Source organism: Lethenteron reissneri, chromosome 23 (genome assembly GCF_015708825.2).
Source record: "Lethenteron reissneri isolate LAM-NWPU_2019-01 chromosome 23, ASM1570882v1, whole genome shotgun sequence".
Classification (NCBI taxonomy): domain Eukaryota; kingdom Metazoa; phylum Chordata; class Hyperoartia; order Petromyzontiformes; family Petromyzontidae; genus Lethenteron; species Lethenteron reissneri.
The window spans coordinates 22,731,240-22,743,529 of record NC_083801.1 but is presented as its reverse complement, the minus strand read 5'-3'; the positions used below and the strand labels follow the sequence as shown (position 1 = coordinate 22,743,529).

The 12,290-nt window shown below is 55.0% G+C and overlaps 1 protein-coding gene across 1 annotated transcript in view; it reads right to left on the bottom strand.

Annotated features, from left to right (window-relative positions):
- LOC133346216 (receptor-type tyrosine-protein phosphatase N2-like) overlaps positions 1-12,290 on the bottom strand; it is a 243,223-nt gene that overhangs the window by 190,605 nt on the left and 40,328 nt on the right. Inside the window, exons 3-6 of the mRNA XM_061557742.1 lie at positions 11,002-11,094; positions 6,158-6,303; positions 3,080-3,428; positions 1,143-1,174 (exon numbers count right to left, since the gene is read on the bottom strand). Of these exons, the coding sequence (XP_061413726.1) occupies positions 1,143-1,174; positions 3,080-3,428; positions 6,158-6,303; positions 11,002-11,094 (620 nt within the window). The remainder of the gene's footprint in view (positions 1-1,142; positions 1,175-3,079; positions 3,429-6,157; positions 6,304-11,001; positions 11,095-12,290) is intronic.

Genomic DNA, 12,290 nt, shown 5'->3' with positions numbered 1-12,290 from the left:
GACAGACGCGCCCATCGCTTAAACCTTTCGCCGTACTCGCATCTTGCGCCACGGCCACACGCGCGTGTCGTCTGCCGAACTTCCACCGCGGCAGCTTCTAAAGCGCATCTCGGTGGTGGTGGACAGAGTGGGTCTCATCAACAGTAACATCGATGGCCAGCCCAACCAGCGCCCATCAATAAGTCTTCGAGCTGCAGCCTGGATGTGCGCGCATGCCGGACACGGTCATCGCGTGGCTAACGGGGCCACGTGGGGCACTGAGCAGGGGTCAGGGCCCATCGACGCCGCTTGTCTCTTTCTAAGCGAGATCTTGGAAAAAAACAGAAATGCATCTTAAGAACAAACTGGTTCTAGTCTCGCAAATCAAGACGCAGAGTAAAGGTCGGAACGGAAACCAGTCTCCGGCGATACGCATTACTCACGCGCGCGGTCTACCGTTCTAAACACAAGACACCTCGAGAACAAACGTGTTCTTAATGGCTCGCGTTTTCTAATTCGACATCGCGACGACACGCTTGCAGTTCGCCCTGACTCCGTACGGTGGCGCGCCCTCTCTCTCTCTCTATGCCTGGAGTGGTGCCGCCGTCTTCGTGGACGGAGCGGCGAGTGACAGATTCATTTCCCACACGCGCAGGGAAATCCGCCCTCGCGTGCAGCCTTCACTCGCAGCACATCGTGAGCATCGCCCATCGCCGCGAATGATGTGGACGTTGCTCAGACGGACGTCGCCGTGTAGTTCCGTGGCCCAGGCCTCAAAGCGGCCGTGTCGGTGGCTCTACACGAACCATGCATCGTCCCCACCGGGGTGCTCTGCTATGATGTTGTGCGACTGCCATGAAATTGTACGAACACATTTTTCGAGAAAAAATGTTGCAGGGTTTTACTTTGCTCAATTCACGTTAAGCCAATAAAAAAGCCTATGGACAGGTGAGGGCCTTGAGCTGCTGCTTGGATGCCGCTGCAGTGGGGGAGGGTTCCAGATGGTCGGTGCGGCTACAGAGAAAGGCTGCTCAGCCACGACAATGGCTGTGACGATGATGTCGCTGATGGTGATAATCAGTGCAGGTGCACCGAACGCAAATACCCGGAACAAGCTGCACAGGTGTGGGTGATAACAATTACAAGTTGTTTTTTTTAATTACCTGTTTCCTAAGCGTCGCTTTGTCAAACGTGTCTGAAAGACAAAGAAAAATAATTCGCAATTTAATGAAGAAATCTCTCGCCCAGCACGAGCGGCTCAGCACCAAATTCCCCGCGACGCGCGCACGGGGGGCGTGGGGGTGGGGGGTGTGGAGGGCGGGGGGCGGGGGCGGGGGGGGGATGTGGAGGGCGGGGGGCGGGGGCGGGGGGGGATGTGGAGGGCGGGGGGCGGGGGCGTGGGGGGGGGGCGAGGGGGTGGGGGGGGCGAGGGGCGAGGGGCACACCTCTACACCTGCCCACGACAGACTCTCTCGTTGTGCCGTGGAGCGCTGCGGCATCACCTCTTTGCCACGCTGGAAGTACAAAGCTGCCGTGCGACCCACAGCAGCTCATGACTCTTCTTCGGGCTCTCAGAGAGAAAGCCACCTGCCCGTCGTTGCCTAACAGGGGCGAGGCGTACACGCTGCTGCTGCTACCTTTGTAAGGCCGATTTAGGATTTGTATGAACTTCAAAGGGCGTCATTTTCTAAATATCCCGAAAGGAGAGGCCAATCATGAAACATTCACTCGAGCCAGCCCCGCGCACGCGCCGACCATCGCGAACTGAAATGCCATCGCAAGCTGAAGTCCTTTCGCCTCGTCATATTCTAGCTGCTGATAGGAGCGTAATGATCGATTTTAAACGATGAAGCTACGCAAAGGTCGAGTTGCGTGTCCAGGCCATTGGCGTCCTCTGGTAGCTCATGTGACAATAAACAGCCTGCTATCACTACAGCCCGCTATCGTTGATTCCTGCTATAACTACAGCCCGCTATCGTTGATTCCTGCTATCGCTACAGCCCGCTATAACTACAGCCTGCTATCACTACAGCCCGCTATCGTTGATTCCCGCTATAACTACAGCCCGCTATCGTTGTTTCCTGCTATCGCTACAGCCCGCTATAACTACAGCCTGCTATCACTATAGCCCGCTATAACTACAGCCTGCTATCACTACAGCCCGCTATCGTTGATTCCTGCTATCGCTACAGCCCGCTATAACTACAGCCCGCTATAACTACAGCCTGCTATCACTACAGCCCGCTATCGTCGATTCCTGTCCACAGCCGACATCAGCGGGGAGTGACACTCGGACCGGCCCCGGGACCACGGTGAAGGAACCCACACAACTGGCATAGTGTGGGTTCATCCAGCAGAGGATTTACAGAGGCCTGTAAAATAATATATTTGTTTAATTATTATTGTTATTGCATTTCACGGTAGCTCACTCAAGCCTCTGCGTTTTACTCATGCCACGTTTTTTTAATTACTAAAGCTTCAGGAGTCCATTCTCTGTTAATTAAAAAATGTGTAATTTTTTTATCTATAATTTTACCCCATGTCACATTTTGATAAGCACGTTTTTTTCTCTTACTTCATTCTGACGACATTTGTATTGCACTATGAACGCGACCTGATGTGTATATCCCAGAATCCTCTTATAACAAAGAGCTAAGTCTTCTTCAAACGTTATCATAATCATCATCGTTATCATAATCATCATCGGTTACTTTCTATCCACAGCCGGATTAAGGCCTCTCACTGCCATCACCATCCACCACAATCCATCTCACTCCTGCCCGTGAACGAAATTCACCGCCCCAGCTCTGCACTGTTCTTCCTCTCCAGCACATTCCCTCCTTCGGCTGCCATTCCTTTACCAGTCTTGTCCATCGCTCATCACTCCTGCTAGCCATGCTATGTCCTACCCAAGCTCACATATGTTAAACTGAACTTAACATAAACGTATCACTCACATTTACTGATTGACAGAGATCAGGCCACGTGGCCTGAAGGATCAGCCTTTTGACAACATCACAATGCCTCCGCAATAATGGCCCAGATGCAGGTCTGCAGTGGTCCGCTGCCACCCCCGTGGCCTCTGCGCCCCACCTCTGACCTGCGAGGGCACCGCCACCTTCCCAGGCGGACTGCTGCTGCTGCTGCTGTTGGGCCGCTCCCACCGACGTCTGCCGGCCACCAGCTGGGTGCAGCCCCGAAGCCCCGGGGCCGTGCGTGGTCGCCCAGCCCGGGCCCAGGAGCTGGCCGAGCAGACGGGCGCCGGGCCGCAGGTCCTGGGGCCCCAGGCGGTCCCACGACCTCCCCCACGACTCGGGCCGAGCGGCCGGTTGGTGCGGCCGGAGCTGCACGCGGGAGTCACCAGCAAGAGGAGTGGCAACAGCAGCAGCAGCAGGAGGAGGAGGCAGCCTGGACAGCTCCTTGTCGGGAAGTCGTCGGATGTAGCCTTGCTGAAGTGCACAACAGCGACGCATCCGTAATTCAGAGTCTGCATTGAGTTAGAGTTGTTTTTTTCTTCGCCAATCGTAATTTGATTGTGCGATCGCCATGAGATGAATAAATGTCCATTTATAACTGTGGCAGCGTTACAGCGGTGGCAGCGGTGCAGCACGTGGCCTGTAGGGGCGAGGGTTGGTGGTTCGCGAGGGTCGGGGCGTGCGATCCACCGACGCGTGCGTTGATTCGGAGCCAGACCCTGGCTTGCCAGGAGGAGGTACAGAAAAATGTGGACTAAGCCAAATTAAGTCAAAATCAAATTTAATGGGACGGTTTTTTTGTGTGCAATCATTGATGACGTGGCTCGAGTGGATCACCTCACTACCCACCAACACCCCGCCTCATCATGGGCGGCGCATGCCCAGAATTAAGGCCTATATTTTAATTCTATCACCAACTATGTTCCCCTATGTAGTGCTATTTAAGTCACGGCATGAAGAATAAAATGTCCTTCCTGATCTCCTACAACGAGCCGAGCCTCGTAACATTCCAAGTAAGATTCCCAAAAGACGACAACACAGACCACCTCCTCCTCCTCCTGGAGTCACTTCAGTGAGACTCTATTACCCGACAGCAGAGTCAGCGGCTTAGCAGCCTGCCAGCCAGCCAGTCACGCAATGTTCAAATCACAGCCCCCTCGAGATCGTCCAGGGAAAAGTGAGTGAAAGAGAAAACGTGCGCGGTGTTGTGCCGCTGTTGTGCAGTCTCATCAGCGACTTGGATTCGTATTACTCCTACGACTGTTCCAATGCGTGTTTACTCAGGAACGCTTCGCAGAACCACCGTGGCTCTCTTGCAGGAGGGTGGCTTGCCACGCTTTCACAGTAGGGGCGCGAGGCTTGCGATGTAGATTCCAGCCAAGTCATTGGCGAGTAATTTTAAAAAATTGGACCTGAATGCCGACACGGGATCTTTAACCTCCGCTGTATTAGCAGTCGTCGCAGTATCACGGCTACTACGCGCCGCGGTATTAATCGGGGCGGCCTCTGGACTAACCGCGAACCTCTGCGACAAGCGGTCCGAAGCGCCGCCACTCGGCCGCGTCACCATCAAGTGAAGAGGTCACCAACTCCACAAACTCGAACATCTGGTTCATTAACGAGTGGCTGAAACCCAGATTCTAAACCCACGGTCTCAACCCGCGATCTGAGGGCTGTGCCACAGCGGTGACGAGCTCACTGAGCCACGCAGACAACTTTAAAGGGAGGCCGCCGTAAATCTTAACACCATCGCTATTTGTGTAACGGATGCTTTATGTGAGAAAGAACATCTGCAAAAGCAAATGAACGCGATGCTTTGTTTGAAAATTGTTTTTAGTTCTCTTGTAACACAAGGTGCAGAGCAAGGCGAGTGCACACACGGGGTTGTCATTCGTAGCGTCCCCGCCATAGGTGAGAGATTCCGCTTCATTATCATAGCGGGTTTAAAATAAATAATTAATCCAGGCCGCGCATATCAATTTATGCAAACAAACACGCGGTGAAAAAAAAACCTGATTAACATTTCAAGTGATAGGGCCTCGAGGAAGCGGTTTAATGTGACAGCTGCTGGCGATGGGAGGGGTACGCGCGCGGCACCGCCGCGTGGAAGGTGCGGGGAGGGCGATCGGCATTCAAGAGGGGGGGGGGCAAGGAGCGACGTGGGGGGTGGGCCACGCGATTCAGGATTCATCTGGCGCGCACACGCACACGCACACTGGTGCAGGCCGGACTGTTATATCCATTTTCTTTTTTAAAGATCGACTCAAGACGGGTCGCAATTCCATGAAGTTTCCAGTCGTTCCAAATGCGTGCCCCTACAATGTAAATCTGACAAACGTGTTTTCGATTCACGGATTCGCGATTGTATCACGCGACTTGTCTTGAGACGCTTACTCTGTAAAGAGAGCTTCGAACGGTGGGGAGTCGCATTTGGACTGGAAATAAATTGAGATAAAAAAGAATCAAGGATAACGAACAGGCGACTGAGGAAGCACGGGGCGAACAGCGGCATGGCAGTGCCGCTCGGATTGCTTGACAATTGCCTGGGGCGCAATTCCGTGGTGGTCAAATTGTGAACACCGAAGTTTATTTTTGAAACCGCGGTTGACAATTTCTCGCGACTGCGGTTAGCCACTGGATACCACATTCGTTTTTTGCTCCTCGAATAAGTGCCGTTCATTCGAGTCAAATATCGTAGTTTAAAATTGGTTTATTTTATACAAAAAAAACACAACATGTATGTCTCTCAAAACTATTTTTAAATGTTTAATAAATGTAGTCATTGAGAACGAAGGACAAACGGAGAACGGTGAGATTACAGATGCCCCACTGATGACTCAACGGGTGAGAAAGAAAATCGCGAGATCGACGTCTCCGTATCTCAGGGAGGCACAGCGCTGTGTGTGGGCAGCCTTGCTGGAGAGTCACAGATCTCCGCTTTCTCTCGTCAAAGCTCCGAGTGAGGTCCTCCTGCTCAGCGGAGCAGCGAGCCACCAGTCATCTCAACGCCCCGTTTACAGCCCTGAGCCAGTGGTGACAAATTCCACATTACTGTGGCAAGGGCGAGTCTGCCCAAAGGACAACCGCTGTATAATGTATCCCTATTGTTATTGGGATATCTATCGATGGATGACTCACTAAAAATGATTGCATAGAGTATTTTATAAGAGAGGAGTGGCTGAGAGAGGGCTGGGAGCACTGACCCACGAGGGGTAGAGGTCCCAGCGGTCCGGGGCTGGGAGCAGCTCGCGTCCACCACTGTCGGACGGCGTCCACACGGAGCCGTAGGGCGCTCGGGAGCCGGAGCCGGGCCGGCGTCCTCCGTGGGTGGTGCCCGACGGGAAGCCACCTGCCCACCAACGAGAGGGAAAGTTATCATGATCGTGGTCACCGTCGTCGTCGTCGCTAAACAATGACACCGCCGCGCCTTCCATGCAGTGCACCTCGAGGCGCCCTGTCGGCAGGGGACCCCCCCCCCCCCCCGCGGTGGGCGGCAGCTGTTGCTGCAAGGCACGGGGTGAATGCAGCAGCGGCCTGCCAGTGACAGAGGGCGAATGTTGCGATGTGGATTCCCAATTCCGTCACTTGCGAGTCGTGTTGGCAACTTTGGAGCGCGACGCAGCTTTTCGTGGTCGTGCTGCACAGCTACCCCGGTGCGCTCTCGGGTCGTACCGCGAGTTGTACAAAAACGATGTCCGACATTTCGTCCCGTGTGCTGGGCAGCTTCTCCAGGAACCGAGCTGAGTGGCTCACATTCTCCCTCGCAACGTCCAGACCTCTGGGTGGAACAAGACGCGGTGCAACCCAAGAGACATTTCTCCAAGAGTGCACTGTCACTAATGCCCTTTCTTTATCCAGATAATCCTCGGGATGTTTGGCCAATTCTGTTATGCAGTAGCTTCGTGCCGGAGGGAATCGGAGTGCCCTGGGGGGATATCCCATCACGTAAAAGCTGGGCGCAGATAAAGTGAAATATCCATGACTGCGCTGCCATCCCCTGGCCACGTGGCAGCAGGCGGAGCCTTCAGCCGCTGCTCTCCCCGGGCAGCCTCCCATCCGAGCCAGGCTCAACCCCGCTGAGCTCCGGAGATCTGATGACGCCGGGCGCATTCAAAGCGACACGTGACGTCCGGATTGTCAGACATCGTAGACGTCTCTCTTCCTGAGCGCTACTAATCACCAAGGCGACGTTGAGATTGGTCCGCTTCGTCAAGATGCGACCCTCTCCTCCGATGCGCGTTCGAGTTGTACCGCGCGATGCTTGGCACGATGTACGACGTTTCGCGCCACTAAATAACAAGCAGGCTCGCATCTGCTTACCTTTCCAAGTTATGTGCTGATTTATCAATGGGATTCATACGACCTTGATTCGGTTAATGACAGGGAAACAGGTTGAATATAAAAACAAGACAGATTAAATTAACCCGACGGGCAGAAGATGCATCTTTATCATAGAGACCAAGAAAGGCGCACGAATTTAATCAAACCTCAGAAATATATTATCCGTTTGAGGCGTAACTTGAGCGAATAGGAGTGGCACAGCTGACCAGCTCTGAATTTACGTCACGATGATTTCAGGGTGTCTCAGAACTTGCCGTGCAATCGACTTCTGCACCGCTGGGAACTTTCTAAGACTTTTGTCGTTCAAGTTTTAATTTCACAAGAAAAAAACTCAGCCATGAAATGGACTCAAGTGTGTCGCTACAAACCCAAGGTTGCGGAGAGAGTCAACAGGGGCTGCTATTTATTTATTGTTTACTAAATCTGTGGCCATGCCAGTGTGGGGCCACTCCGTTGTAAAATTCTAAGCGGTGAAACATTGTTGACTTATTCATCACAGATTTGAATAATCGAGTGTTCAGTGCGCGATTTCGCCGCTCTTTGAGAGCCCTTTGCCTCGTCATCGAGACGCAGCCGCCTCCCACGTGGTGTCGCGCAAACATGGCCTCAAGCTCGCTTGCGATACGATTTATGAATTCCCCTTTTCCTTTTTCATAATGCCGCAGTCATCTCTCCGCACGCTGTCGCCCCCCACCCCTCCCGGGGGGGGAGGGGCGTGGAAGTCGTGGCCGTTCATCACCGGGGGTCAAAATGTCGGAGCGCGCTCGCGAAGCGCTTTCCAAGCGCGGCGGCGCGGAATGAGAAGTCGCTCTCTCAGCATCGCGCACGCCGCTACCGCCACCGCCGTCACCGTCACCACCACCGTCACCACCACCGCCGCTACCGCCACCGTCACCGCCGTCACCGTCACCACCACCGTCACCACCGTCACCAACACCGCCACCGTTACCACCGTCACCGCCGTCACCACCACCGTCACCACCGTCACCACCACCGTCACCACCACCGTCACCGTCACCACCACCGTCACCGCCGTCACCAACACCACCACCGTCACCACCGTCACCAACACCGCCACCGTTACCACCACCACCGCCGTCACCACCACCGTCACCACCGTCACCACCACCGTCACCACCATCGTCACCGTCAACACCATCGTCGTCACCACCGCCACCACCGTCACCACCACCACCGCCACCACCGTCACCACCACCATCACCACCACAGCCGCCACTGCCACCACCGTCACCACCACCGTCGCCACCGTCGCCGCCACCTCTTATCGAGGGCAATCCGTAGTGCCGGGCATGTCCTCCCTGTCGGGCGAGACGGCCAGGCCGCGTTTTGCGACGTTGATACCAGCCCAGGTGGGGGAAATTCGTTGAGGCTGCCCCACTGCAAGTTTGTAAAGTCTCATTGAGATGACAGGGGAATTACAAACTAGAAATTAGGGATGCAGTGGAGATGGCAGCAGAGATGCGACCCAGAGACAAGCGATGCAGTAGAGACGGCAAGGGAGATGCAGACGAGTAATGTCAAGTGGCTTTCATTTTGTTAGCGTGAAATGTTTAAGAGGATTTGAACCTGAGATGATAGTTTACGTACACACATTTTTTTTTCTATGAAGCCGGCGCCCCTCGATCTGTTTTGGGCACTTTACATTTGCTTGGCTTGCTTGGACTTAGTGCCACCAGTGCATGTTAGGGCACATCGACTCGCCAATTAAAACTAATTCATAAGACTTCGCGCGATGCATGAGCGAAAAGACTCTTCCACAATTCGCAGACGATATGCTGCAAGGAGGATGGGACCCCATGGGAGAGGCAGTAAAAGTAATTCCTCCTCAAATCATGGCCCTGAGTCGTGAGAATGTGTGAAATGACGGCAGGGGGTATCTATCGTTACGCTTCCACCTCCCAGGGTGATGCCCGAGTTGATCTCTGGACTGCAGCTACAGTGTCGAGGTTGTTGACCTACCACGAGTCCCACCAGGTCATTGTGGGGAACAAACATTGATTTCATCAGCATCACATCGTCGACGTGTAATATTAAAATCAAAAGTTAGGTATTCATCACTCGTGATTAAATGTGTTCGGAAGTTTCCATCCATCCATGAAAATGATTCCACCTTCACCGCGCCTGAACAAATTGGCAGAGCCGGGAGGGAGATCACGGCACAGAGCCAAGCCCCGCCCTTGTGTTTGTGTCCTTTCTGCCGTCTCGTTCGTCCGGCCTGTCACGCGCGCGCCTGCCTCGCTTCTTCTCTCGCAATCCTTCACTCGCACATTTGAAAAACATTTCAGTTTTATTACGGAGGAGTGGAGGCGGGAGGGGGAGGACGCGCTGCTGCCCGGGCGTCTGCGGGCCCGACGCTCCCTCCCGGTGATGGAGCTGCAGGAACGCGCCGCTTCGTTTGTTCTACGTCGGCGGCCGCGGCCTTCACCTGGAGCGCTCGCGTTCTGCGCCATTAACCTCGAGACGCCGGCCCCCTCGCACACCGCGACGCGCACGTGCGCGCGTGTGGGGGTGTGTGGGTGTCTGCGCGCGCGTGTGTGGGGTTTGTGGGTGTCTGCGCGCGTGTGTGGGGGGTGTGTGGGTGTCTGCGCGCGCGTGTGGGGGGGTGTGTGCGCGCGTGTGGATGCGCGTGTGTGCCTGTGTGCCGTTTCGGTGTGTTTTGTTACATGCTTAAATATATAGTTTCACTCTCACTCTCTCCCCTTGCTCTGCTCGGTGGGTGCGTGGGAAACGTGGAGGGAGCGCGGTGGGAGGGTGGCGAATGTGGTGGGAGTGTGACAGGAGCGTGGTGGGAGTGTGGGGGGGCCTGGTGAGTCCATATTGAGAGTGTGGGGAGTGTGTTGGCAGGGGTGTGGTGGACAAATGGGGAGCGAGGGTGGGCGACTGCCCAGTAAACATGCAATGTTGAGCCAACGTTGGTGCAACGATCCATGTTGACTGGGTGGCTGGTGTGCAGAGTGAGGAGTGTGCTGTTGGTGCGTAGAGACTGGGAAGCCTCGTGAGTGCATGGTGGAGAGGATACAGTCGAGTACAGGTTGGGTTCGCAGTGCGTCTGAATGTGACCGCGTTTGTCGACGCAGGAGCCAGCGAGCGGTGCTGGGAGCAGTGCAGCTGCAGTGCGAGAGTGGCGACAGCGTGAGCACGAGACTTGTGGGAGCGCGGTCCCAGTCAAGCAACGTGGGACATTGTGCCAACTTTGCTCCAACAATACCAACCACATGCCAACAGTGGCCCAGCGTCGGCGGCATGTTTACTGGGTTGACTCCAGCAGTGCGTGTGGTGGATCTATTATGGTTTCGTGGTGCGAGTGTGGTGGATGTGTGTACGTGTGTGTGTACGTGTGTGTGGGGGGGGAGCGGTAATGTAGCAGTTAGCGCGCTGCGCTACGAACCCGGCGACCCGAGTTCGATTCCCACTCACGGCCAACACCAGGGACGATTATCTAAACCGGTCCTGGGCATCCCCTAGGTCGACTCAGCATCAAATTTAGTTTTTGGTGCGATGTGTAAACATCGCCACTCGGGAATCAAAGGTGGCCGGGCGTGGTGTTAGCCACCCACCCTCTCGTGTGCCGTGCCGGCCTTCATAGGTGCTCGCTCACAGCACTTGCCTCAATAGTATGTTAAGGCTACACGGGGGAGCTTTGTCTTGTGTGTGCGTGGGGAGCGCGCCCTGCCGCGCCGTTCACCTGGAGTCGCCAGCTGCCGCAGGATCGCGCTCAGTCGGTGCTGGGCGGCCGCCGAGATGGAGGCGGCCTTCACGCAGCTGCCCAGGATCCCATCTGCAGAGGCGACACGGCGAGCGCTCACAACGGCCTGACATTACCGCCACCGCGGGGGCGCCCCGGTGGCGGAAAAATAAAAAAAAGTTTTACAAAGATTGGGGGTGGGGGGGATGAAGCCACTTCCGAACTCCGCGCGGAAGAAGCGCCCCCAACCTCGCACGCGAAGGGCGACGAATGGCTCCTCTTGGGCGAACGCGACCAGATTTCAAGTGGCCCATCCCCACTAGATTTCTTAAAAGAACCAACACTGCGCCCTGTCAATTTAACACACCGATGATGAATAATTCATAACAAAATGCTTAAGACGGATGGTGAATGACAGCTCTTTAAAAAAGCACATTAACAGTTGGCATCAAACGATTAAATGTAAACTAAGTCATTACAATTTGGGTTTTTTTCTTCTTCTTCGCCTTAAAATCTTAACGCAAGCTATTTTGATTTCAAATTTGGACTAATTACCGTTGATGCCGTTTTAATGTGCCGGGCGCTTTGACGAGCTGTCCCAAGCCGCCCCCCCCCCCCCCCCGTGTCCCCCCCGCTCCTCCCACTGTCCTGTCGTCGGTCGCGCCGCCCGCCCCCGGCAGATGCAGCGCAAGAAGCGAGCGTGGCACGGTGCCGGGAACCCGGCCCCAACCCCCCCCGCCCCCCCCGCTTCATCCATCATCTTCCATCTGTCCTCGCGCACGCTTAGCGCCGTGGAGATCGCACAATATGCTGCGCGCTGGCACTACTCGACGGGCAACGGTGTATGTACGTGTGGGTGGTATCATAGGCCCAGGTCTATGATACCATCAGTAGGCCTGGGCTCTGGGTTGTTCTTCGTGCTTTCGGAGTCCCTGACCCGCTACTCACGATCATTAAAGACCTTCATGACGGTGATCGGGCCCGGGAAAAACTACGTGGCCGGGAGTCGGAGCCATTCCCTGTTCACTTTGGGGTGCGACAGGGATGTCCTTTGGCTCCCACATTATTTCACATCTATTTCGACCACGTAGTTCGTGAAGCCTTCAATAGCTATACGGGAGGAATTTCCATCTGGTACAGAACAATGGGAGGCTGATCGATGCCCGGGTGGGGTCAAGGGATGGCTCCCTATTGCTCAACCATGGTATGTATGCCGATGATCTGGTAATTGCTACTCACTCAGAGAAGTTGGAGGCGCTGCTGCTGAACCTGGAGCTTGCCACTAAGAG